Source organism: Phalacrocorax carbo, chromosome 3 (assembly GCF_963921805.1).
Source record: "Phalacrocorax carbo chromosome 3, bPhaCar2.1, whole genome shotgun sequence".
NCBI lineage: Eukaryota > Metazoa > Chordata > Aves > Suliformes > Phalacrocoracidae > Phalacrocorax > Phalacrocorax carbo.
In genome coordinates this window covers 121,514,495-121,541,537 of record NC_087515.1, presented here as the reverse complement: position 1 = coordinate 121,541,537, position 27,043 = coordinate 121,514,495, and the positions used below count along the sequence as shown (strand labels likewise).

Here is a 27,043-nt window from a genome sequence, read left to right as displayed (position 1 = left end):
ATAGGGCTGTAAACCTACGAGTGGCGGTAGTTGTTCAAAGTCATTGTTCTTGTGAAAAGAATGATACATAAGCCTAATTAAAAGTTGGCTGAGCCAGAATAGTTGGAATTTGTCTTTGTAGCAGCACAGCTGACTTATAAACAGGTTCCATCACTTAACTCTGCCCTTCCAGCTCTCAGACAGGAGAACATTTGAAATTGAGTTTCTGAAGGGAACTGTATTTTCAAAGCCCTTAGATCAAACTGTGACATAAAGGCTTGTTTTCCATCCTAATTCCATAGTATGTTTGTCTTCTAAAAAGACCCTTTTTTGTCACTGCTGGCTGATTTACATGGGGCTTGGGAGCAGTGCTGTGGAGCTGAATACATACTGTGCAGCACTGCTGCTTAACCTGACGCGTTCAGATTTTTCTAAGATTAATGCCTTCACTTAATGAAATCTCTTATTCATTTGCTCAACAGACTTTTTGGGTCGCACTGAAATTCCAGTAGCAAAAATCAGAACCGAACAAGAAAGCAAAGGCCCCACGACTAAGCACCTACTGCTGCATGAAGTTCCGACAGGTGAAGTCTGGGTCCGTTTCGACCTGCAGCTTTTTGATCAGAAAACACTCCTCTAAGAACACTTCTTTTAATTTATGAAGGACAACTGAAGCTGACAGCCTGGATGTTGTTTTGCAACAGATTCCTTGCCCCACGCTGGTTATTAAGCAAGAGTTCCTGCTGCTTCTGTATTTCCTCTTAGTTACTGGTTGCGTTTAGTTCCTTGCAGCGTTCGAAGTTGTTGTTGATCTATGCAAACACAAATGTTACTGTATATACAGTACTATAGCTCAGTGCCTTTTTATTATGTTGGAATATCATGGTTTTGGATGCCAATGTTCCCATTTTCAGGGCCATAAAAAGTATTGGGTAGAAATGTGGCATCAAGCTGTATGTATATTTTACCACTTAGTCTGACACACAGACTGAGGAATGGTTTAGCGCAGCACTAGAATCATTCCATTTGAAATCTGAAAAGTGATATCCACTGGAATCTTCCCATCTCAGGATGATAGTTGTAAATGCTGAAGAAGCCTTAGCACTGGAGAAGTCTCCGATATATTGTATATTCTTTAAGAATCAAGTGTAGTTCTTCTTCACTTGACTTAGGTCTGCACTGAAATCAATAACTGCTACTTGATTTTTCTTTCTGCTTCAGTTTCATTCAGCATTCTCTGCTGAGACAATGTGGTTGTGAAGAATAACTAGAAAAAAATATTTTAAATACTGTGACCCACAATAATGTGGAAAAATACTCTTTAGCTTTTGGTTTTTTCCTAAGCATAAGTTATTTGTGTACATTTCCTTGGTCTTGCAGACCTCCATGTGAATCTTGAAGCTTTGACATTGCCAACATGTATATAGAGAGTAAAATATAAGTTTATTAATGTAATTTGTCTACAGATGTCTATTGATGCATAGTGATCTTTTTAAAAAAAGTATATTTTATTGCACAGGGGAATGTGAAATAATGAGAAAATTCAAGAAAAGTTTATTACAAGATTAAAAGATTTTTGGGTAGGGGGTGGAACTGTCACCCCACCACAAATCTGTAAAATGAGATTGGTTGAAAGCAAAAACTTTCTCTGAGCACCAAAATCAGGGATGGTTTAAAAAAAAAAAAAAAGTTGTTTCTAAAGGATTTGATACATTGTAACTGTTTTACTGCCTCCTTAAACTGCTTTGTTGAAAAAGCACAGCATGCAATTCCGAGCAGCGCGTGCCCTTGTTTTCCATGGGTGCAGCAATACCTCCTGATGTCTGACAGTTTCACACCCGATTGCCATCTGTGTACCCTCCTGGTACAGGGCTGAGTCAACCTCTGTTACTTTTAACAGTTTCTGTGGTTCAGTATTTCTAATCCTAAATAAAACTAAATCTTGGCAAGTCTTGAGAGATTGTGTCTCTACAAGTAGGAGTTTGGAGCTTTTTTGAACAAGCACAGAGAAAATCCTGTTCTCAGGCTTTGACACCAGAGCTGCTCTGCAGTCACTAGCAGGGAGCCAGGGACCACACTGGAACAAGAGAGAAGCTGATTTGTAGGGCACTGACGGCATTTGTTGCTCGGCGCTGACTCTTCGAACAGCACTAGGCATTTTGTACAAGAACACTTACCACCTCCTCTCCCCTAATTATTTCCTGCCTTCTCAGAGCAACCAATATGCACGTTAAAGCTTGATTTACTGCTTGTACGCTGTCTCCAGGAGAAAGTCCTCTGAAACTTTGGTAGTACCCTAACATTATTTTGCAAGACATTCACTATGAGAGGTCTGATAAAGATTTGACCAGAACCGAATTGTATTTCCCAATCAGTGCTTTCTAAGCCACTTCTCTGTACACATCTGCTAACCACACACAGAGCCAGGAGCACCTCCTCCTCACTCAAAGAGAGGGTTTGTTCTTAAATCTCAAGGTGACCTCTTTCAGCTTCATGCCAAATTGCAACAGCTGTAGCTAAAAATTGCAAGCTTTGCTATTCCCTCTGCCCACTGCTACCATTCACACTTCTTGTAACGTGAAACACAGTGGCCTCAGAGCTGTAGCTGTTGCCAGAGCTGGAGATAACCTATAGCTCCTGCCCTGTGTAGAAGAGGGACCCAGCAGACTTTAACTTTTCTCACCAGTTCATCTCCCTTAATACAAAGACTCCATCGCCCTATAAACCAAAGAACATTAGTGCTGTCTTTGGAGGGCTGAGCCTAAGTTAAAACTCCTAAAATAGTAGGTTTTGGCCTGTAGAGCATGGACTGGAGCTGGAAATAACAGGAGCAGCATCTCAAACATTTCTTTGGCTGCTGGGTAAGAGTACTTCAGAACCACGGGTTTAAGACAATGAGTTTATTGCAGTTTGCCAGAAGACCTGGCCTGTTATCACTTGGCTTGGCAGAAGATGTAACATATTTTGCAAATGGTACCTTCTGATGGCTGTGCTTTCTGCTGCAGTCAGCTGGAGGACAGATGACACCATCGTCTCTCACTGTCTTTGTGGTGGCCGATGCCTTTCTGCCTTTAAACAGAAGTAAAAACTATTGCCAGTCCATGTGATGTGAAGGCTGCTGTAGCACAGCTTCCTGCACTGGCTCGTTCGCACACCGAGTCACTCCAGGAAATGTTTGTCTTTGTGACAAGTTTTCCTTCTAGAATGTGCCATTAGCCCAAAACTGCTGGGAACATGCTGGACTAAAGCCTTAGGCCAGTAAGAGGCATAAAATTCTAGGGCAGGGGCTGGAGTGGGGGAAGAGTGGGCCTGCTTCAGGAGGACATCAGGCTCCCAGTTTAGCTTTGATGCTTTTGCCACTGGGGAGCAGGAAGTCCCTTAAGTGGTGTGTACGGCAATGGCAGAACCAGAGAGCTTTCAAAAGGGGTCAATCAGAGCACTGGGACTTCAAAAAAACCCAACATAATTTAAAAAAAAAAAAAAAAAAAATCACTCTTCACTGACTGATCCTAAATGCTTCTCTACCAGGGCAGGCCAGCGCGGGCTTTCCAGCGTTCTCAGCTTAGGCAGCTGCATCACTGCCCCAGTTCAGTTCACCATTAGTGAGCTCTACTGTATTTTGAGCCCAACCAGCCTGCACGCCAAGAACCTGTTACGAAGCTTAGCTATAGGATGCAACTTTCTGGCGTGGTGTGTAGCTGCCTCAGTGCAGGCTGCTCCTTTACAGGACCAGCCTCATGGCTTGAGTGAGGATGCACACCACATCCCAAAGGCCAAAGGACACTAGCTGAGCAAACCTGAGACAAGGCCGAGACAGCCAGGACTGTTCAGCCTGGAGACGAGAAGGCTCAGGGTGAATCTCACCAGTGTGTACAAATACCTGAAGGAAGGGTACAAAGAGAATGGAGCCAGGCTCTTTTCAGTGATGCCCAGAGACATCAGGAAACACTTTTCTACTGTGAAGCTGACCAAGCACTGGCACAGGTTGCCCAGAGAGGTTGTGGAGTCTCCATCCTTGGAGGTATTCAAAAGCCATCTGGACATGGTCCTGGGACCTAGCTGGTCCTGCTTTTGCAGGGGTGGTTGGACAAGATGACATCCAGAGGTCCCTTCCAACCTCCACCAGACTGTGATATAAGTATGACCTTACTCTGCTCCCAAAATCTAGGAGCCAATAGCAAAAAAAACCCAAAAAAACTCAAAACCCAAAGCAAGTATGAACATTAAATCCTTTCAGATTTTCCAGTAAAGCACCCAAAAGATATTCCACGGCTTGACCTGTAGGGCTGGCTGCCAGACTGCATGCAGAAAATGCAGGAACCTCCCCACCAAAAGCCATTTTATTTCAAGGCTCAGCTTGACCATCAATGCTCTACTTCAATACATCCTGCTGTCCACTCCACACCTGAAGGCTTTCCCTTCACCAGCCCTTCTTTCTCAGGAGAGATATACAATAAGGCAGAATTCACCATGAAATTTACGTTTTGGCAAATACTCTGCTATGCAGCCACGAAGGAGAGGCCTCATCCACTGTATCTGTGATGCAGCTGCCCCTCAGTAAACACCACATTGGCTCTTACCTCTTCGTTTGGTGGACTTCACTAGCAATGTAGGCATGTGGTATCTTCAGCCACTCAACTGCATCCATATGTTGCCGGCTCAAAGGAAGCGGTGGCAGTTCTGCTTTATGGAGTTCATTCAGCTCTCTGGTAGAGCACGGTCTTCCTGGCAGGAAAATAACAAGTGCTTTGTGTGAGCAACTACTGTCACAAGCAAGAATTGCCCCCCAATACAAAACACTTCCCAGGGATACCAATTGTTTAAAATACCTGTCTCACACTGCTTGATAATGCCTGTCTCAATAAACTTTCTTTGAGTGTCTTTTAATAGAGGATCCTGTAAAGTTGGTATTGAAACCTGTGACAGAGACAGTTATTTCACGCTCACACACCAACACAAGCACTTTGTCAAAGAGTCTCAAAGACCAAAGTCAGAGGTGGACATCAAGGTACCATTGGTTAGCAGGTAAGGAGCATCAACCTCATGTTTTATTAATAAAATCATGAGGCACAGACTTAAGTGGCCTGAGAAACACTGAGCATCTCGGCTCCTAAGGCAGGCCATAATGCATTCCCATAGGCATGGGATCTGATCTGGAGGCAGTTGATCTTGCTGAACTTGTGGTGAAGTATCAGCTCAGGCCCCACAGCAGCTGAGGGCTCACAGCATCCAGAAGGGATTTGGAGAATTGCAATTCATGGATTTATGTCCGAGTCCTACCTAACTCTTCTATTGGGTACCCAAGTCTTTGGTGCATTTCAGTGAGCTTTTGTAACAATCATCTGAACTGTCAGATTATTTCCTTCTACAGAGCACATACCCAGCATGCCTGGGAACTCACCAACCCTCATTAGACAGGATGCTTCCCACGCTGCCACAATGAACGTGAGATGAGGAAAACAAACCTCCCCCCTTCCATTGCCTACTGTGCCTCCAAATCTGTGGTCAGTATGGATCCAAACCATGTTCCTGGTGAAAACCATTTTCAAACACTCTTGGGCTTAAATGCAGGAGCTGAGACCCATGTTTGTAATAAAACTAGAATGTCTTGCTCTCCGCCAGCCCCATAGCAGCACGTTAGCAACACGCTCTGCCTCCTCTGCAATCATTAACTTCCTGCTGGTCAAAGGCTGCCTCTAAACCTCACAGCATAAATAACCATCACACCTTCCAGCAGTCTGTGCATGTCTTCAGGAAGAACGGATCGTACTCTGACGGGTCATAAACTTCCAAAGCCACATAACCCTGCGGAAGAAGCAGGTAGTGGGTCAGGTCTGAGAAGCTATTGGTGATAAAACAATGAGAGAGCAGCCAGCCTAGGTATTACCCAGCCAGGTATGAACATAGCACCAGAGGTGATGGAGATAAGGACTCCCGAATTTTCACACACTGCATCTCAGAAGGAAGGTGACAGCAGTGCAACAGGAATGTTCCTCCATCATTTTAATTTGTCTTAGGCATAAACACATAATAAATGATTTCATGAAGCATCCAGAAACAAGTACAGCCTAAAATGCTAATCACAGTCAAGAAAATGGAAATTTTGTTCAAGGTAAAATGTTTTGACAGAGAAGGAAACAGATATTAGATAGAAAAGAAAGAAGTGACTAAGCCCCCACCAGCCCCAGGCAAGTTAATGGTCTGCAAGATGCAAGCTCCAAGTCTAGGTCATGAGCATGCTTTTCTATCTCTGTATAGAAGTAAGACCTGAACCATACCTCATGGTCCAGACCACAGCTCCATCTCATCGAGAACTCTGCCTGCAAAAAAACTTCATATTCTGCAGTTCAAGTTCCCTACAACCAGTTAGCTGGGGAACAGAAAGTACCACCACTTGGCGTTCACTATTGATGCCAAGACCAAAGAACACCAGATTGAACAGGCTGTCAAGAAACTGAAGAGATACCAAGGCTGACACACTAATCAAGCGTGAGGCTGACAAAGGTAAACTACAACCATTTGTCTCCAAATTATAATGCACTGTTTACAGCCATAATCCAGGACTTACCTAAATTGCATCAAATAAGAGATGTACAGATGACAAAGCAAAACATATGAGTGAGTAAACAAACAAACAACAAAAATACCCCACAACCCAGAACAGAGGCCACAAGTGATGCCTTAAAAATAGTAAGAACTGGACAAGCGTATAAAATACTTCTCCCTGCTATTCTCAGCCATTCGTCCAAAACCTTGCAAATCAAGTTTTTCAGCTTTCTTGAGCAGACAATTCTCCAGGGGTCCCCAGAAGAAAAGGGAGCATTCAGCCCATGGCTCTCTAGGTCTCAGCCCTACACAGTTCTTTTTGGCAATCTGTGGATGTGATTTCAAGTTGAGAGCTGGAAAAACCGTGCTTTACTGTGACCAGTTCAGGAGTGTGGCAAGATGAGTCCAAACCCTAAAAAGTGGGATCTGCAGTAGGTTTAAGAGGTCACTGGTTCGAAGGTGCTCATATGGGTGAGCGAGCCAGGCCTCGAGGGCTCATGCTGCTCCCAGACACTCAGCAGGCACCTGGGCAGCTCCATGGGGCTTAAGCTACTGCTGAGCTGCTGAGCATGAACACTGCTGCCTCTGCAGGGGCCTCTGCTCCCTAGGATCCAGCAATTCCCCAGAGAGCAAGCAGCAGCTGCATCAGCATCTCCCGTCTCTGTCCCTGGAAAGCTTTAAGCCCTAACATGCCTCAGTCTGCAGAGTTTTAGTGCCACCCCTTGGTTTATTATTACACATCACCCCATTACAAAATGTGCTGAGACCTCGGTCAATCATGCTAGATGCTGTGTAGCACACCCACGTTTGATCCCTTCTTGCAGTCGATGTACTATCACTCACCCACCCCTTGGCAGAAAGCCCCCCCTGCAGAAAGCAGAGTTGGAAGGGTGTCTTACTCTGCAGCATTTCAGCACACAATGCCTACAATATCCTGGACTACCAGACGCTGAGTTGTGGCTAACACAAGCAGCAACCCAGGCCAGAGAAACTTCCCCTTCCTTGCAGGCTACAGTGTTGCACTTCTGCCACTGCTAGAAGAAAAGTAGTGCTGCTGCCACCTTCACACTATGGCCAAGCATCTCATCATGCTCAGTCCATGTCCCTGGGACTGGGGGTAAGGAGGAGGTGAGAATGGGGGCGAGGAAGAGGCGGATTTAAGGCAAAAACCCCACATCTAAGCAGGTTGCTGAAACAACAGAGAGTCAAGGAATGGAGGTAAAGGGGGAAGGCTCAGATGGCATGAAAAAGGAGGCAGAAAAGTGAGCTGACAAAGACTGAGACAGAGGAACCTGGAAGGACAGCGAGGAGCAAGAGTGCTAGAGGGGAGGAGGAAAACAGAGGAAAGGCAGAGAAGGCAGCTTTGGAAAGCAAAGGACAGTGGAGAACTTGGAGGAATCATCAGAAGCAACAAGGAGAGGGAAACACAGCACTGGGGAGTTTGACAAAAAAAAGGGGGCAAAACAGTGAGAGACTTCAGGATGGAGTAAAAGGTTGACTGGAGAAAGAAAGAGAGGAAAGACAGGAGGAAGAAGAGATATGGAAAGGGGGGATGGACCAGTGACAGAGACACGGGAAGGTGAGGAGATCTGGGGAACAGGACAAGGAGAAGCTTAACAGCAGGGAAGAGAGCAAGAGAAAATGGACAAAAAGAAAGGAGGGGGGGAAATGCATAGCCAGAAGTCAGCATATTAATCAACCCACCAAACTGTCTTAAGTTCTGCAAAATCTATCATATGCTGCCACAATTAATGTGAACTTATGCAAATGAACTGTCCTGTTACTCTGAAGGGCTTCAGCCTGTTTTTCAGACATGCTGATAATAGAGCCAACACCACAGAGGAAGGACAAAAGGGGGAGGCTGATCACTGGTGCTGTGCTTATTCAGGGAGAAGGACACATCCCAGTACACCAGCCACTGCTTTTGGAGGACACTCAGCAAAGCCCTGACCTCACACAGAAGCTTGCAAGATGGACTGATGCACATCAAGATCTGTACAGTACACCCAACATATCCTAAATCCCAGGACTTCAGCAGTAGGACTGGTTCAGTTCTTTGTTGTTTCGTGCAGTTTAAATGCATGGGTCTTTCACATCAGACCTTTGAAAAAGAGATCATTTGCTCTCATTAAAACAACACAGCTCCCATGACATCTTCATTTCTGGATGGGAAGCTTGTTTACAGTCTCATAACTCCACTATACACTGGCTTCCACTGACAATCTAAGCCTGCTCTTCATAAAATATTATTCTGTTTGTGGCAGATGACGTAACTGCTCTTATTGCTTTATATATCCCCTCCTGAGATGCAGAAAGTTGACTCATGGGATCTGCTACTCAGCAGCAGTGTGAAATTTAGAGCAAAATCAACCACACCAACAAGTATTTCTTACAGTGACTGCAATTTTTATGAGTACTGAAACACACAGCAATACAGAATCCATGAGTTGGGTCTATTCACCTGCAGGCAGACTTAAGAAAATTGTTGGTGTCTCCCTGTTCTCACCTTTTTTTCTTTTCTAAAGCTTGATCAGTAGCATCCACGGCCACAAACATGCTTCACTTGTGCTCTGCCAACATACTGCAGAACTGCACTAGCTGAACTCTGGAGACCCTCCCTGGTCACAGACTCAGCTTTTGGCTTCAGCTGACAGAGCTCAAGGTTTCCCCCTAAATAGTCCAGCTTACAGAGGAAAACCCACCACAGTATGGTGTCTCACCATATTCAGACCCCAGCATGTGCTCACTGCACCAAACAATGCTATTGTTCTTACCTGACAGTGAACTTAAACAAACAGCTGTAATGACATATGTCACCATTACAGAAGTCCCAGAGAAGAGCAAGATACAGATAAGGTCTAGCTGAACTCCAGGCTACTCCACTGAGCAGCAAATAACAGCTAAAACCCTGATCTTGTCCACAACCCTCTGCATGCAACCCTCTCCATGACAGACATTTACTTCTCATCGATACCTTCTTTTTACAGTAGTTTAAATAGAGGGAGAGTTGTTCTGCTTTCCTTCTCCTTATTTCTTCGCTTGACTGGCTGTCCATTTTGTCCTCAATTTTCTGCAGCAGTGGCTCTGAAACATCCTCAAGCCATTTCTTGTACAGGATCTCCTTCTTTCTCAGATTTAAGAAATCACTGTGCCTCAAATACCTCTCCACCTCCTAAGAAATGGAAAATAAAAGCCATACAACCTATTGGCCAACCACAATAAAGAGTCCACGGGTGAAGCTATGCAGCTTGGCTGACCTGATCTGGCTGGTCACTGCTGCAAGGGCCCTGTTTTCCAGCCCTTCTTTCTGCTCCACCCTTGCTCCACTTCCCACCACTTGGCTCCATGCTCTCCCTTTCTGACATTCAGAGTAATTTTTTAAGCTGTAGTGCAAGACTGGCAGAAAAATCGTCCCCTTGGTCCCACCAGGTTAGTGAGCTGAAATTGCTTCAGAGTGGGGGTCTGAACATCAGACTGTGCAAGGCAGGCAGCAGAAGGACCTCCTCCCTGCAGCAACGGCAACCTGCTAGATAAGATCAGCCCTCCTGCCCTTTATTCACAGGCCCACCATCACTGTCTAATCCCACCTGCAGAACAAATGTTAGGTGTCAACAGGCAGGTAAGTCACCAAAACCACATGATTCCTAAACTCACATTTAGTGTTACCATTTCAGTCGTATCTCAAGAAGACAGAGGAGGCCAGAAACTTGTACTTCTAAATTTGATTTTCCAGGAATACAGATTGACATGCTATCATGAATCACTGAAAGAGAGAAAAAACTTGACATGCAGAAAAGCACGCAGCAAATGAAAGAAGAGATACTGCTTCTTACCCTCACAAAATAATTTTCTCTCTCTAAGATGCACTGAGCAGAAGCAATGGTGTCTAGACTTTCATCAGGTGCTGCCTAACAAAACATAAAAAAAAAACCCACATGAAGTAAAAGCAAGACTTGCAGTAGGAGTTCAAATTACCTCTGAATTTAAAATAATTACTTGTGTTGTGATTAAAGGCATGTTATACCATAACCCAGCTGGCAAAACAGCACAGGCAGGCAAATCCTTGCGAGACTTGCTCTGAGTAGTTAGGTTAAATGTACCAACAGAATAACGTTGGAAGAACCGGAATGTACGTGTTTTCACGGCACCACAGACCATACACCTCCTTGGCCGCTCCTCACTGCGGCCGCACCACCACTCACTCCTTGCCGCTGTTGCTCACGTGTGCCCAATGAAGGTGGCAAGAGGCATCGCTCCACACCTCCATTTTCAATACAGATACAGTCATGCTACACAAACAGCAATCAAACGAATTAAAACTGTGATGAGGTATTATGTCAAGGAATTCATAAAAGGATAAAAGGAAAAATAGAGGCTAACAGTGAAGTGTAAGAGGAAACATAATGAGAAAACCCCCTCCAAAGCAGGAAACTGCCTCGCTGCTGTCTCTGCTCATGACTTTGCATTCTAAATCTCAGTTACTGTTGTGGCATCAGCCGAGCTCTCCTCTAGCACCATCCTCATCTTACTCTTTCTGAAGATCAGAGTAGGGAGAAACTGTTCCCTGCATCGTGAATATCAGGGCACTAAAACATGATTTAAGAACAACAGCCCTTGCAATGCACTGCTGTTGTCAAATTGATTTTTAAACAGGTAATTTCTTGTAACATGTGGCTTATCAACTGCCACTCCTGCGCGCCAGCCAAGGAGCACAAGCAATATAGACTGAATTAATCTGTTATTGGGGATGGAGTCCCTCCAGGAAAGACTGCAGCACACATGCAGTAGAGGTATCTCCCCTACAATCAGGCACCACCAGCTCTGTGGGTTAACCAGAGGGATCTTGTCTTCATGAGTCAATCAGCAACTTTTATAAGCAGCAAGTTCACAAAGAATTTTAATTTCACGACAAATTTATCTTCAAGAATCTGCTATGAAAAAAATTACCAGCTTTTCAACATTATGCCAAAAATTCAGGAGGTAAGTTGTAATGCAGAAAACTAAAACACAACTTGTTTTAGACAGACCATGTCACTTAAGCTAAAACAAATCTACAATCTGCTCTGCTACTGGGACTACCCCTCAGTTTAGACACTGATAGGAACTTGCTTCACTTGCACCAGTTTAGCCTAAGAGAATTGGCATGCAACTGAGTTTCTACAGCTTAACAAATGACCATGTTAGCAGCTTTGCTGTAAATGGCACGCTCGCAGCCCGTCCCAAGTGAGAAATAAGGAGCTGGGTTAAACCACCCAGAAGGCTCAGCTAGTGCGTCGTATGACTGTGATCACTGTCAAGTTTGCACTTCACCAGAGTTGCACAGGTGCTAATGCCAGCTTAGGTATCACTAAAAGTTTAAATCCATTTCACTACATCCACACTAAATGTTTCTACCAACACAAGTTAATCCTCAAGCCACCTGGTTTTACTTAGACCTAAGCCAGAGGCAGGGCTGAAACATTCACACTTCATCTGCTTGACCTGCTGCCTACCTCCCGTGGTTTCCACACATGAATTCAAAGTCATGCCCGCTGTGACCTTCTTGTGCCATTTAAAATTGAGCTACAGCCATCGCACTTTTGCACAAGCCTACTATGTTGGTGGCAGCACAAGACTCAAGGAATGCATCTGATGCACAGAATGGAAAATTAGTCTGCTACTCCCTGTGCTTAATATTAATTTTTAATCCAAATAAACAGTGTAGTTTCCAGTCACATCTGCCTTGCCCCTATTGATCAACTCTATACTCCAACAGGCTTCTCATCCTGAGGTGACATGAGCAGGACACTATATATCAGAGCAAGCAGGGAGGAGGCAGCAGGACCTGGCAAGCAGTTAAAAAAAAACCCCAAAACAAACCAAAAACAAATGAGAAAGGGGAAATTTAAATTTCTGGCATGTTTTAAGGCCCTTTCATCCTACTAGCTGAAACAACTGGCATGTTGCATTACACCTGACAGGTCTACCTTACATAATCACAGAACCTTTCTAAAAGTAGTACCTTAACAGCACCAGGGAGACATGGCCACCTCTCCAGCTAAGAACCCCTAGCAGAACGTACTCAGAACACATGTTGGTGAACAGGTGAAACGTTTTCCTTCAGGATGATACAGGTCTGAAGAATCCTTACAGAACCAAAGGTGTTAGATCTCTTCTCCCTGGAGAAGAAAAGGGTCAGGGGACCTCACACAGTATGCCAGTGATTTAAAGGGTGGCTACAAAGAGGATGGAGGCTCCCTCTTCACAAGGAGGCACATGGAGAAGACAAGGGGCAACAGGTACAAGTTGCACCAGGAGAGGTTTCATCTCATTATAAGAAATAAATTTTTTACAGCAAGAACAATCATTCACTGGAACAACCTCCTCAGGGATGTGGTGGAGTCACCATCACCAGAGGTTTTCAAGATGCGACTGGACAGGATTCTGGCTAAACCTCCTCTAGTGTCCCTTTCCCACAAAAGGTTCGACCAGATGATCTTTCAAGATCCTTTCCAGCCTGGGCTGTTCTACAAGTCTATGATTTTAACTAATCACAGGATTGCTTAAGGTTTTATGGGAAACTTTTCCACATGCCAAATTGCACAGAACTCAACAAAGCTACCTCAAAGGATACAAAGGCTCAATAAAACCCATTGGGTTGCCATTTCCAGAGTTCTTTGTTCCCCTTCCCAATGACAAACATATGTCAGATTTTACAGGATGTCGCAAATAACCATTTTTCATTCTTCCCATTCCAATTTGTTCCTCCACTCCTACCTTCTCATGACAGAAGTCTTTCTGTGTTAGCCAATCTTTGGTATTATTTTTCTTCCTGAAATGTCTACTGCAGTCCAAAGTATTTGCTGTGCCACTCTCTGCTGGTGCTGAGGGGAACCTCTGGATATATATAAAAAGAGGGAAAGGTCTGCATAAAAAAGCCAACCTGCTTTACAAAGATCCACAACCAAGCTACAATCCGGGACAGAACGGTAATAAGTTCAGCTAACATCTTCACACAGTGCTGCCTTGCAAACCTTGTTATTTCTGTGCAGGAAGTACAAAAAAGCACCCTTGCAGCAGTTCTTAGGAATACTTTAAGACAGGAGATGGAGAACATTTCACACAGATGAAACAGAAACAACAGAGTTCGGGATATCACAATTTAGAGCCATGATTTTAATGGTTTAGGCACGCTTCTTCAAAGTAAGATAAGAGATAGATATAAATATGTTCAATTCTACACACTCACAGTTTAAGCATCTCTATTAATACCAGACCGCCGCTCACTGAGTCAGCAGCCTGCTCATCCATACATAGGACAGGCTGACATATCATTTCTAAGCATACTAACACTGGTAACCAGCATTAACTTGGGGGATCAACGCAAGATTCATGCAGTACTTGGAACATTAGACAGCTTCATCCTACAACACCCTGACAGGAAGGACAGAGCACACACATCTTCCTGAAATGCACATTTCTGAGCATGCCTAGAACGGAGGGGCAAGGCCACAGAGACGTTCCTGCAAAGTAGGACTCACTAATGAATTCAGGCACATGCCAAAGACAGCAGCAGTCCTGGGGAGCAGACAGACAGACCAGATCGCTGTCTAGAACTTCAGGGGGTATTAGGTGGCCAGGTCTAAGACAGGAGCTCAGTTACACCCAAATATCCTGGGATCCCTGTTAGATACAGGTTTCATGTGTCCTGAACTTTGGTTCTTCACAGTAGAATCTACAGATGAAGGAATGTTGAGAGTCACTCACCTGCCAAGGCCTTTGCTGATCACATTCTCTCACAGGTCTTGGACACTTAAGTCTTAGTAGCCAGGTAGTGTCTGAGCTATTCACAGTACACATTGTTGGACTAGTTGGGGAAAAACACTAAAACATTCAAAAACATGTAAAACTTGTGTATAAACAGCAAAAACCTAGTTTTCTTACAATTCCCACCAAACAATGAAACAAATCTCTAAAGGAATTCTACCTGCTGATACCAGCAGCATTCTCCTACCGCAGTAAGTTAAACAGAGAGATGAAGGATCAGGTTTGTAATCAGATACTCCCTCTGACAGTAACTGTCTGTCCTCATCTCCATGAGCACTGGATAGTACATTTTGTTTCAAAGAACAAAGCGATTCACAAATTATTGCAGAATGCTTGTCAGCTTTGAAAACATTTCAGAGTTATCAAATTCCACCTCCTGACTTTTACTTCTTTCCTTTATGCCTTTTTTACATAAAAGTCACTTTCAAACAACCACTACATTCCACCATAGGGATGGCTGCATTTTAGTGGTTTTTCAAGTTAGTTCTACCAGACAAAGCTTATGCTGAAGACCTGACTCTGAGCTCCAGCCAGGAAATTCCACCTCCTCTATTGTACATGCACCAGTATGTTTGGATCAATGTATAACAGACAGTAGAACCACTCAGGCAGAATGCCCTTTACAGGAACCTCCATTTAAACCTCCATTTATTTCAGATTCACTGGAGACACACTGCTTCCAGGAAACGATGTAGTCACAAAATTACTTAGGTAAAGAGCGGACCAAAAGAAAAGCTTGCTTCTGCAGAGATACTGACGTACTCATTCTTCAGCCAGATCTTTCAGCTATGAAAACAAAAAAATATCTTTTTTTCAATTATTTTTGGCAACACCTAGTCAAAAGAATCTACAAAGACTCTCTGAATCAGGCATCTGTACAAGATAACTTTTTTTTTTTTTGAACAAGACAACTTTTAAGAGTTTACTCTGTCCAACCTGGCATTTCAGTGACACTACCTGGCTCCCAGCTGACCTCTCCAGGCTGCAGATTCAAATCTCTTACCATTGGTTCAAGGTGAGGTCTTTACATCTTTGTTTCATTTCACGTTCCCTGCTCTTATCCACCAATAGACACACCTGCCTGGATATTCCTGCCTCCTCACAGAAATGCTTTCCGGTCTTTTCTGACTGAAAGAGTCAGAAACCACAAGAAAGCGTATGTTGGAAGGGACGTCTGGAGGTCATCTGGTCCCACTGCCTGCTCGAAGAACAGCGAACCTCACAGACAGGACTGCTCAGCGTCTTGCCCGGTCAAGTTTTGAAAATTTCCCTTCTCAAATTTTCAAGCTCATGTCCTTCACTCCAACTACTTCTGTAAAAGAAAACTTCTCTCTTCTGCCATGTAATCCAGGACACAGCAAAGCAAGGAAAAAAGCCAATGTAATGCACATGGCATCAAGGACCTTCCTTCCCTCCTGAGTAACTTTGCAAGTTTCTGTTCTTTCATCAGACAAAAGGAAAACTAAAAGATTTGCAGTGGAATAGGTCACAACACCCCAATCCTCTACTGCATTTTTTTCAGCCCCTGTAAGACAGCTTCCAAACCCAGAAATACATACTAGCCTTAGCAATGTGGCAGGCTAGTGGGCATTTCCCCTGTCCTGACTTCCTGCCTTCTCTGTACAGAGACAAAAGACAGAGTAAAACAGGGGCTTACAATTAGGACACTACTACATGATTTGGAAACCAGGTATCCTACCTCTCCCCATCTGGAAATGAAGACTTTTTTGCCTACATGTGCCCCCTGGCTTCTGCAGAGTGTTGTGCCTGCCATGGAGGTCAGTATTCTCTGTAAGCAGCTCCCTGCTCTGAAAACAATCTCTCCTTTTTCCAGACAGCCCAAGTCCACTAAGCTCCAGGGGACACTGTAAAGCCCATCCGACCTTGTGGTCTCTCAGAAATGGGAGAAGGATTCTCAGTTTATTCTTCACCCTGCAATGACTGATTAAAGGAGGCTGTGCGCTCTATCATCTACATGGATAAATAACAGCAAGCACTCTCTGATTAGCACTGAACTAATTTCTGATATAAAATAAACAGGCAAACAGTGAGGACTGAAGAACATCCTTGAGGTGCTACAAACTTGGTATTAGACAAGTCAACACACTTTCCTATGAGCAATATATCCTACCTACCCACAAAGGTGCCACGGGCTCCTGCGTCAGGCCATCTTTTGCAGATTTCCTTCCACTCAAAGAGGTTTGTTCTTCTGAGATAGGGATGCTGTAAATCCCTGGACAAGCTTAAGATGAGGATAAGACATATTTTTATATTTTCTATGCTTACAAAACAAAGAAACAAAAACCCCACTAGCCTCCTCTCCATCTGTTTTCAGTAACTAGTATTAAGGCTCCATCTTCATCCATCTTACAAAGAAAGACTGAAGCTTTCAGTAAGCACAGAGCAAAGGCGATGTTTGCTCTCATCACAGAGCATTGGGACCCCAGGAGACACAAAACAGAGTAAAAAGAAAATCTGCCTGCTGTAGCAACCTGCCTTGAAAGAAATCACATGTGGTAAAGTCTCTAGCTGCAGATTTTCCCCCCAATCTTAACTAAACCTGCCACTGAATCTTAATCCTTTCTTTTTCCTTTTTGGTTGGACTCTTGCTATGAGACGCCAACCCTCCATGGTTGGCAAGGGCAAAGCCCACTTATATGAGACAACAGCTGTTTTGCCCGTCTTAAAACTAAAAGTTTAATCATGTGTTGGGACAGAAACACAGTAAAATATTAACTTCAAGTCTTGTTTTATCTGTTCAGACTTTGGAAATCCAACAGTTGTGTCCACAAATACTAAACCCCATGCGCAGGTTGGCCGGCTGTTCTGTGTTCGGGCATCTGTTCTCTTATGATCAAACCTGAGAACTACCCTGCCTAAAATTTCTTGCATCCTACTTTGCTGTCAGCAGTATAGCTTTGTCTCAGTAATTTTTTTTTAAAGACAGGTTTCTCCTGCTTCCTAAGTCCTGTTCAGTAAAGCAGAACATTCTCCCCCAAACACCCATCTGCTAAAATAACACAGTTTCTGCCCAAACATGAGTCTTTGCAAAGACAGATTTCAATAATTTCGGTGACAAAAAGTAAGCATCCTCACACATGCCTCAGACCTCTCAAAAGCCCCTTTCCGACAGAAGCCTTTATGCGGGCCATGCCCGCATGCGGACCATCCCCTCAGCATACGCGGATGTCACCCTCTGCAAGCGCGGCTGGCTGCCGTCACCGGCGGCTTGGCCCCTCTGACTCCCTCAGGTGCCGGGACAGAGCACGACAAGAGAACCAGCCCCTAGGGCAGTTCTGTGACCAGAGCCTAGTTAGTGAATGCTAAGCTAACAGAGGGCCCACAGGCAGGGCCCGGCCCCTCCACCTCGGAGGCAGCGATGGGGACAGCACCGGTGAGAGGGAAAGGCTGGGCGGCCCTGCCGGCCCCGCGCCCGGCCCGCTCGTGAGGCGAGTCCCGGGCCCGAGGGGCGGCCCGGGCGGGCAGCGGAGCCCCGCGCTCCCCCCGCCCGTCCGGCCGGCGCCGCACCCCGGGGCCGGGCTCCCCTCACCGGCTCAAGCGAGGCTGCGGGAGACCCCAGGGCAAGCGGGAAGGGGCTGCGGCGAGAGCCCAGCTGCGGGGAAGATCGCGACCCTGCCTCCCCAAGGCGTCTAACCGCCGCTTCCCTGTGTTCTTCCGCCAGAGAAAATAGTCCCGACCCCATCACTCCCAGCCCCTCGGAAGGAGGAGGGGCCGCCCGCGGTGACAGCCATGCGGGGCCGCGGCTGTAGGGCCGGCACCCACCGGCGGCCGTCCCGGGCAGAGGCGCGGCGAGGCGAGAGGGGCGGGGAGGAGGCACGGCCGGATCCCTCCGCGGCCGGCGTCCCTCGCTGCCATGGCAACCCGACCCGGGCGCCCTCTCCCGGGATCCGTTCGTGGAGCGTAGGGCTTCCCACCAATCAGAAAGGGAGCGCCTGGTTGGATGAGCCAATCAGAAGCGAGGACAGCCGGCCTCCAGCGCAGGTGAAGGGCGCCGCCGCCAGCTCCGAGCTGGAAAGGAAGGGCCGAGCCGAGCCGCGCCTGGCCGAGCCGCGCCTGGCCGAGCCGCGCCTGGCCGAGCCGAGCCGCGCCGAGCCGAGCCGCGCCTGGCCGAGCCGAGCCGCGCCACGCTGAGCCGAGCCGCGCCACGCCGAGCCGAGCCGAGCCGAGCCGCGCCACGCTGAGCCGAGCCGCGCCACGCCGAGCCGTGCCACGCCGAGCCGAGCCGCGCCTGGCCGAGCCGCGCCTGGCCGAGCCGCGCCTGGCCGAGCCGAGCCGCGCCGAGCCGAGCCGAGCCGAGCCGCGCCACGCTGAGCCGAGCCGCGCCACGCCGAGCCGTGCCACGCCGAGCCGAGCCGCGCCTGGCCGAGCCGCGCCTGGCCGAGCCGAGCCGGGCCGAGCCGCGCCGAGCCGAGCCGAGCCGCGCCACGCTGAGCCGAGCCGCGCCACGCTGAGCCGAGCCACCCTTGAGGTAGAGGCCGGGAGACTACAACTCCCAGCAGCCTCCCGCACGCCCCCCGGAGCGAGGCATGCCGGGGGCGGTAGTCCGGGAGCGCGGCGCGGCCGCCCGGACCGGAACGCCTCCCCCTCCTCCTTGGTTTGCGATTCAGATACATCCTCATCGCTCAGAACTTAACAATGAATGCTCCAGCCTGAGGCCTCCATGGCAGGCCTGTCGCTACGCCGCCTGATAAGGCCGATAGCTTTATTTAATGGCAATATTAATGCCATTGGCCATACCCTCGTGTAAAACAAACCCCTCTAGATTATGCAGTGATGAAGCTGCAAGGTTGATCCAGAGTACACTAAATTCTGCTCTAAGATTTCATACGTTACCGTGTAATACTGACTTCATGAAACTAAAATTGAAACTTAAATCTGATGTATGATACGGCTGTCCTCTAGCGATAAGGAAATACTACTTTTCTGCTAATGAATTATGATCTGAGCGCAAAGGCACGAATAGAGCTGTCAGTCTGCAGATTTTGCCAGCACCTAGTAGCTGGCCAGGACTGAAGTAAACAAGACGCCTATCGGCAATTCTGCAAAGATTTAATCAGCATCTAACTTCTTTTTTTGCCACTTTTGCAGACAACCAGAGATATAGAATCATAGAATCGTTTAGGTTGGAAGGGACCTTTAGAGGCCATCCACTCCAACCCCCCTGCCAGTGATCAGGGGCACCTTCACCTAGATCAGGTTGCTCAGAGCCCCGTCCAGCCTGACCTTGAATGTTCCCAGGGATGGGGCATCTACTCCTCCCTCATAGTAAACTATTTTTTCCTTATATCCAGTTTAAATCTGCCCTCCTTTAGTTTAAAACCATCACCCCTTGTCCTGTCACAACAGGCCTTGCTAAAGAGGTCGCCCCCATCCTTCCTATAGTCCCCCTTTAGGTACTGGAAGGCCCCAATAAGGTCTCCCCGCAGCCTTCTCTTCTCCAGGCTGAACAACCCCAACTCGCTCAGCCTGTCCTCGTAGGAGAGGTGCTCCAGCCCTCGGATCATTTTTGTGTCCCTCCTCTGGCCCTGCTCCAGCAGGTCCGTGTCCTTCCTGTGCTGAGGACCCCAGAGCTGGACGCAGCACTGCAGGGGGGTCTCACAGAGCGGGGCAGAGGGGCAGAGCCCCCTCCCTCGCCCGGCTGCCCACGCTGCTGGGGATGCAGCCCAGGGCACGGTTGGCTTCTGGGCTGCAAGAGCACATTGTCGGCTCATGTCCAGCTCATCTCATCACATGAGAGAAATGTAAGATTTATTTCCAAGCAGCACCCCAGTCGCGTCGCACTGACCCAGAGAGCTACAATAATGATGTTAGTGCTGACCATTTAAACAGAAAATAATTTCTGTTTCAGGACAAGCCTGGCCCAGAAACCACCCCTACCCACCCCCTATTTCTGCTCTGATCTGTTGGTTGTAGCAAGTTTTATCAAATTTCTTAGTGTTTTCATCCTGGATTATTTCCTCAGTGAGAAGAAAATTAAACGCCAAGAAAAAAAGAACCCAGAAATACACTATAAAAATGTACCTGGACTTTTATGGCCTTTCTGATAAAGGTGACCATCTTCCTGTTGATCTATTCTGCTGCTCTCTTGTTTTTAGGATTTTTATTTTGTTATTTTGCTTATCTGAGGCCTAGTGTTACTTCTGCCACAATTCCTAAATTCCACTTGGAGGAAGATCTAGTTTCCAATATAAAAGCCAAGAGGAACGAACATTTATACATCTATTTCTTTTTATAAAACAGAAGGAAAATGGACCAACTGCAGGCTTTGCTGAATGACAGTCTTATCAGAACAAAGCATGTGGAAAACGCAGCTATCATCGACATAAAGGAAAGAAAAGTCTGTGCATCAACCTTTGGCTTTAATGTAAGAGATCAAAGAGCATCCTGGGAAGTGACAGTGGAGGTAGAAACTCCAGGAATCTAGAGCACAAAGTAGTGATAATGGCAGGGAGCACTGAACGTTACTGAATACCCTTGCTTCTTTCAACCAAGCCGAAGTTGGGGTACAGCCTAGCTGCTGTGTTGAGAAGCAACTTGCAAAGTTGATTGCTGATTTTACATCTTTGACTTTTGGGAGAAAGATGCCATTTAACTGGCATTTTCAATGAGTTCTTTTTAACTGCTTTGCACTCAGTGATTCCACCAGTGAAGCAGATGTATGTAGGTCCATTCTCTGGCTCCGAGACCTGCTGGTACGGAATGTGCCATGCTGCACTATAACCCCAAAACAGAGCAGCTGTGCCAGGTTGCCTATGGGGAGCAGTCCTGGGCCATTCTAATTTTGCAAACTGTGCCTTGGAATTGTTTGGGAAAGAGCTTGCTGGCCCAGGCCAAAACTCTACCTGCTCCGCTCTGACAGTACTCAGAGCACCTTAAATTTGCTGGCATAGATGTAGCTTGTCTGCTTCCATTGTCCATCAGCTGCTAAACAGCAGAATAACAGCACTTCTGGTCATATCATATTATATGGCAATATTCCCTGACACAGCCCGTGAACTTTTTAGGAGTTCAGAAATGCTCCCCACACCACAGTCATCCTGATCTCCTTGGAAGGTGCTGCTTCCTTTCCTAATCCCCACAACACCAGCTCTCAAACATTTCCAGGCAGTTTTTCCAGGGGTACATATTGCTACCCTTGGCGTGCTCAGAAGAATGTGTTCAGAAGATGAAGCTCTTGTTAAGATAGCTCCATCCCTGGGGACGTATTTTCAGCAGAGGGAGTCATCAGTCCACTAGGTAATAGTGACATCATCTTTAATATGTAAATGATCTTTAATATAAACCACAGCTTTTAGAGATGCCAGCCTGCTGGCTCTTCAGCAAGGCAGATTACATGCTGAGGTCCAGAGCGAAGTCCTCAGCCGGTGTAAATTATCACCAGCTCCACTGACCTGAAAGAATTTCAGGCCAGAAGGGATCGTTGGGTCATCTCATCCAACCAGCTGAATATAAATCTGCCAAACCAGCGACCCTGTTACACACACACACCGAGTGCAGGAGCTCATTGACATAATGACATTGACGAAATAGATTTGTGACCTGTGTAGGCTGCTCCGTTGAGGTGTGGTGACCTGGTCTGGACTTGCCAAAAGTTACACTTCCCCACTGAACACTAAGAATATTTGAAATTGGCATCCTTAGGTGAGCTCTGTGCAAGCCTGGGGAAGGCTGCGTCCCACCCTATATTGCCTTTCAACAGAAGGGTTGGGTCACCTCGGGCCGCATTGCCTACCTAGAGAAGTGTCCCAGAGTAATGGGACTACACAGATAGTAATCACAGACCAGATTGTTTCAAATGAGACTTGAAAATACAGTGGACTGTACAGAAACTATGTCTAGTTTCAAAGCCAGGCAGATTTTTTTTTTTATTTTGTTTTTACATCATAATTTTAAGCGAACTATCAAAGGCAGTGGGAGGGTGGAAAGCAATTCATTGTTGTGAAGAAGTGCGGTTTTGGTCTGTAACACTGTTGCACTAACACAGGTGCCACCAGAGAATGCTTTAAACCTTATCTACACTTTCCGCAAGAACTTATTGCAAGTTAGAAGGGGAGGACTCTACTTCAAGGAGAAGCACTATAAATGCATCCGCGCAGATGAGCATTCCATCTATCTTCAAAATGTGTGTTGACAAGACCTGTGGCTGTCCTGAAAAGTCTGGAGACTTCCTACTTCCTTCCCTTGCTGCCTGGTTACATGAATACTGTAACATATGCAGAAAGCCTTCAAGTCTGTCCTCCCTCCCTCCCTCCCTCCCTCTCCATATCACCTTCCCAGCAGGTGTGGAATGAAATCAGTGCAGAATACAAAACAGTGTCAGCCATATAATACAAATTTAATGGGTAACACCATTTGTTTCCCTAACACCAGCTGCAGGGCTTGTCACATTCTCCTTTGAATCAGTGAATCTCCCTAATGCGGCAAAACCTATCACTTCTTTTTTGGTTTTTTTTTTTTTGCTAGGTTGGTTTATTGCCACAGTAATGAATTAATCAGGTAATAGGAGGGCCTGGCAAGCCCACAGACCAGAAAAAGGTAGCAGGAGCAGGTAACTGGGTTGGGGGAGAGAAGAGACACAGGTGAGCAGGACCTTGTTTGACAGCTTACTTGCCTTGTGGGACTCCAGCCTCAGTAATTCACCTGTGACATTCAGAAAAAGAAACTGAGGATGCAGATGCGTCCTCATCCATCCATCTGCGGATGGCAGAATTTTGGTACTACTGCCGAGTCACACAATCTGAAGGAAATACATCCAACTGGTTGTTACTGGGGTCTTCTTAATTCTTCCCCTCCCAGTAAATCCATCCCAAAATGAGCTAAGCAACTTGCAAACAGGCTGAGCAGCTCTTAAATTTGGGTCCTGTTTCAGAAAAATGCAGTATTTTGGAATGTATTTTTCCATTCCTTATTACAAATGAGTGAGGCAGAGCTTGGGAGGCAGGGTTCATAAAACACTGGATGTCCTTTCATGTAAATACTAGTTATTTTATTTGCATTTATCAATGCTTTTGCATATGACATTAAGCACTAGAATAACACTTCTTCAAAATGCTGTGAAAGGATACATTAATGGAAGTGAGAATAGGCAATATAATAAAGCATTTGCCTGACTTGTTTTAATAGTCAGCAGTCTTCAGAACACACACTGTCATTGCCTGTGTCCTGACTTGGTCTCTGAGACAGTGTTTGCCTTTTTTTCCCCAAGAAAATGGGTAGATTGGGAAAGAAAATGCCTGTAGTTGGCCCAGATGGTAAGGCCACATGTATGCCTCTGTATTTTTTTAGAACCTGGTAACCTTACACCAATTTTCCATCTTATCTAGCCAGACGGAGGCCTGATAGTTGTGAAGACAAAGACGTTCATCCTGGTTGCTACTTACAGAGTGGGCATGTATCCCAGCGTGTGCGTGGAAGCTGCGGAGAAACTAGGTAAGCGAAACAGCTGTATCTGTGTGCCTGCATGCCGCTGTCGCATTGATTAGCTCCACCCTTGCAAACAGCTTCAAAAATTAATCTGATGAACTACCAAATCCTGAAAATCTGGGAAACTGAATACAGACATGGGTTATTGCTCCACGGCTAAACCCTCTCCTGACATCTCATCCCACTGTTAAGTACACGTGCTCCAAAGCCTCCGTGGGTATGAACAGGTTGCAGAAGTCTCTCTTTCCTTGGCTGTTCTGACACACATTTTCCGTTAGTTACCCTTCAGTAAAATGGGACCTCACAGTCACATTTTCTTGACCTCATACACCTAATGCTGAGGTCTTAAGCATACTCTTGTAGAGCATCAGCTTTGATGCTTAGCTTCACACTGGTCTTCAATGACACATGAGTTCTCTAAGGTTTTCAGGCTTTCTCTAGAAAGCCTAGACTCTAGAAGAAAGCTGTAGTCTCTCTTCCTACGTGTGAATCTTGAGACATCATGAAGCTAGTTTCCTTGTCTCACAGCAACAAAGCAACTCTTCTCTAACAAAAGTGCCCATTTCCTTCCCTCTCCTGCCCGAGTTTCCTTTGTATGAGTCCTCTTAAGTTCCTCTGTCTTGGGCTCAGTGTTTTAAAGACTTAGCATTAACATCTAACTCTGTGTTCCCCATTTGGGAATATTGCAAAACCCAGCCCTTTACAGACCAGCTGCAGAATCCTGACTGCATCTCAGATGTAGTTTTCCCTTTGCGTGGAGGTGCTGGCAAAGATTAACCACTCTTCAGCGTCCTTGGTCTGGGAGATAAATGGCCAGGTTACACATCTTATTGCTGTAATATATGGCTGACTCCATATCAAGGATACAATCATTTTATTGCATCATCAAAAACTATAAAATGCACAAGAGCAGGTTCCCAGAATAGCTTTGATTTTCACTGTAGAGGTAATTCTAAGGAATTTTGAAGTAATTTCAAGGATATTTCTAAGGAATATTTTGTAAAGCAATAATCTCCAACTTAACCTATGTACATGCCCATCTCCTTTCACTGAATAGGAATGAAATGATAGGCCCGCTATGCTCCTAGCTTTTCTTCCTCACTTAGGTGCCTAAAAGTAAGTGGAATTAATTTGTGGTTTGGGGCATAAGCTGTTTCATCTGGAATGATCTGTAAGACTCTCAGTGACAATATATTTTTATCATAACTTTTTCAAAAGGCTTTTAAAATTCAAAAAGCTGTGATCAAGAACAGGATTTTTAGAGGCTATAATGCAGGTTTTAAAACAAACTTGCCTGCTGGACCCTCAGAAGCCTGGTTCTTGGCTGGTGGGTCTGTGCTTGGTGCCAGGCTGGCAGAGACGGGCCTCCTCTGCAGCCTCCCCACTTCTTCACACTTCACAGCCCCTGCGCTTTGTTTAACCAAAACACATCTGACTGCTGACAGGCCAGGAGAGGAGGAAAATGATTGCCTGTGTTTTTTGGATCTTTCCTATGTTCCTTTCAGCCTCAACTATCAAAGCAACCTCAGACTGCTTTATGTTATGTTCTGCTTTCCATCGTTCTTGGACATTGTTTTTGTCACTGTCTCATAGCAGCCTGAGCACAAAACCATTGTAACCAGCACTACACTGCCTAGAGGGCTTCAGTTTTCTTGCACTCCAAACACGATTCTGCCTCATTCCTGTCATATTTAGCAGCTGTGATAGATCTGTTAGAGATTAGCTATCATAGGTCTTTGTCACTGACATGTATGGCCACCACATTAAGTTCAAACTAAATGAATTTTGGGGACTTTTATGTGCTGGGCTGTGAACTGAGGAACAGAGAGATTTCCCATCCTGGTAACATTGGCATAAGGTCAGGACAAACAGCTTCCAGCAGTAACCCAGGGACATCCACTGGGTTAAGTCTACTGAGAGCATCAATGTGAGTTTTTAATCACTGGGTCAAAACAGGTATGAAATACTACTGAACCGGAACGGTCCTTCCAGGTATGGAGTGTTTTACAAGGGATCGTCTCCATCTAGGGCAGCTTTAATGAGACTTACTAAATGTAAGAATTGGGCCTTATATTTTAAGCTAACTTCGGACTAGTGCTATCCTAGTCGTCTTCTGCAGTACTACAAATGGAGAGGCACCAAAAAGTGCCATTGTGTCTGCCCAACTGGCTCAGTAACAAATTCAGGAGCCGTACCACAGTTAATAATAGCTTCTTTGCTGCCACGGGAGGAAGGCAGACAGTATAAAGTTGGGAGACTTCAAAAACTGTCAACACTTGCAAAATCCTGTAACAATTTGCACACAAGTTATTTGGTTTTGCAAATAGTCACATTGTCCATAATTGGCCACTGTTCCTGAGTAAATTCTAAGGTCTAAGCACTTCTAGGGCCAGATTTGCAGTGGTTTTGACAGTGTGTATTTTCTGGGGTTTATTCTTGCTGATCTCAATGATTTCTTTGCCAGAAGAAAACAAAGTAGCTTTTCTTCACATGTTATGAGAGATTTCTGAAAAAGATTTAAAGTGCTCAGTGTTTATTCTTTAAAACAGTAGAATCTCATCAACATAGGTATTAGTATTCTTAATTTTTGGCTAGAAATACAGCTGTCTTCTTTCATGTACAGTGTAGTCTGAGGTGGATTTGAATGTGAAAAAAAGTATCTCCAATACAGCAATTCTGTATATGATTTTTTTCCTTGTGATATTATAGCAGACTACTTCAGAGAGAAAGGTAGATGAATCAGCAGAAAACTTGAACTTCATCATCCTCAGAAGGACTGCTTATGAGGAAATAAAGTATAGAAGCTTGAAGCATTATCTAATTTAAGCAAGAAATTGCTGCTTTACATCACTCCGACTACTGAGTTTCCTTCTGTATTTTCGAGAACACTTGAGGGCTTGCTGCTTCTAAGAGGGCTACCCTATGTGTCTATCATCTAAGTTTCTTAACTGAATTGAAAGCAATGTCTTCAAGATTTGGTTTAAGATGCTCTGCTTAACCTTTCTAATGTTGTCCTTTAGCCTGTTTCCTGATAAGAAAATGGCTAATCTCACCAAGCAAGTTCTCTGACAGCATTACAGCTTTGCATAGCATCACAGACCCAAGGGACAAAGGAAATCGTTGCATTAACAGATTTTCAGATTGTCCTGTACATCTTTGAATATTACAAATAAAACACATTTTTAACATGTCGATTTGCATTGTCATTGACTGCTATAGAAAGTTATTTTAAACTGTAGTGGATTGCAAAGTTCTGTGAGGACTGGGG

The 27,043-nt window shown here is 45.5% G+C and overlaps 3 protein-coding genes across 8 annotated transcripts in view; 2 read left to right on the top strand and 1 right to left on the bottom strand.

The window, feature by feature from the left end:
• Window positions 1-1,928, top strand: part of ITSN2 (intersectin 2) — an 89,485-nt gene extending 87,557 nt beyond the window's left edge. For all 5 annotated transcript variants that reach the window (XM_064448149.1, XM_064448150.1, XM_064448145.1 and 2 more), the window contains exon 39: window positions 462-1,928. In XM_064448149.1, coding sequence (XP_064304219.1) covers window positions 462-619 — 158 coding nt within the window. In that variant the 3' untranslated portion in view covers window positions 620-1,928. The remainder of the gene's footprint in view (window positions 1-461) is intronic.
• On the bottom strand, window positions 1,922-18,180 carry FAM228B (family with sequence similarity 228 member B). Its single transcript, XM_064448152.1, has 10 exons — window positions 18,115-18,180; window positions 16,467-16,573; window positions 14,272-14,388; window positions 13,282-13,401; window positions 10,359-10,433; window positions 9,500-9,697; window positions 5,707-5,784; window positions 4,809-4,896; window positions 4,560-4,704; window positions 1,922-3,048 (listed from the first exon to the last, which is right to left on the bottom strand). The coding sequence occupies exons 3-10, from the start codon at window positions 14,362-14,364 to the stop codon at window positions 2,985-2,987; spliced, it is 861 nt and encodes a 286-aa protein (XP_064304222.1). The 5' UTR covers window positions 14,365-14,388; window positions 16,467-16,573; window positions 18,115-18,180; the 3' UTR covers window positions 1,922-2,984.
• PFN4 (profilin family member 4) lies at window positions 17,946-26,954 on the top strand. 2 transcript variants are annotated; one of them, XM_064448153.1, is made up of 5 exons: window positions 17,946-18,820; window positions 20,593-20,716; window positions 22,337-22,474; window positions 23,676-23,781; window positions 26,796-26,954. In XM_064448153.1, the coding sequence occupies exons 2-5, from the start codon at window positions 20,600-20,602 to the stop codon at window positions 26,933-26,935; spliced, it is 501 nt and encodes a 166-aa protein (XP_064304223.1). In that variant the 5' UTR covers window positions 17,946-18,820; window positions 20,593-20,599; the 3' UTR covers window positions 26,936-26,954. The 2 variants fall into 2 exon arrangements, with proteins under 2 accessions (XP_064304223.1, XP_064304224.1); XM_064448154.1 differs by having other exon boundaries at window positions 26,485-26,883.
• The last annotated feature ends 89 nt before the right edge of the window (window positions 26,955-27,043 follow it).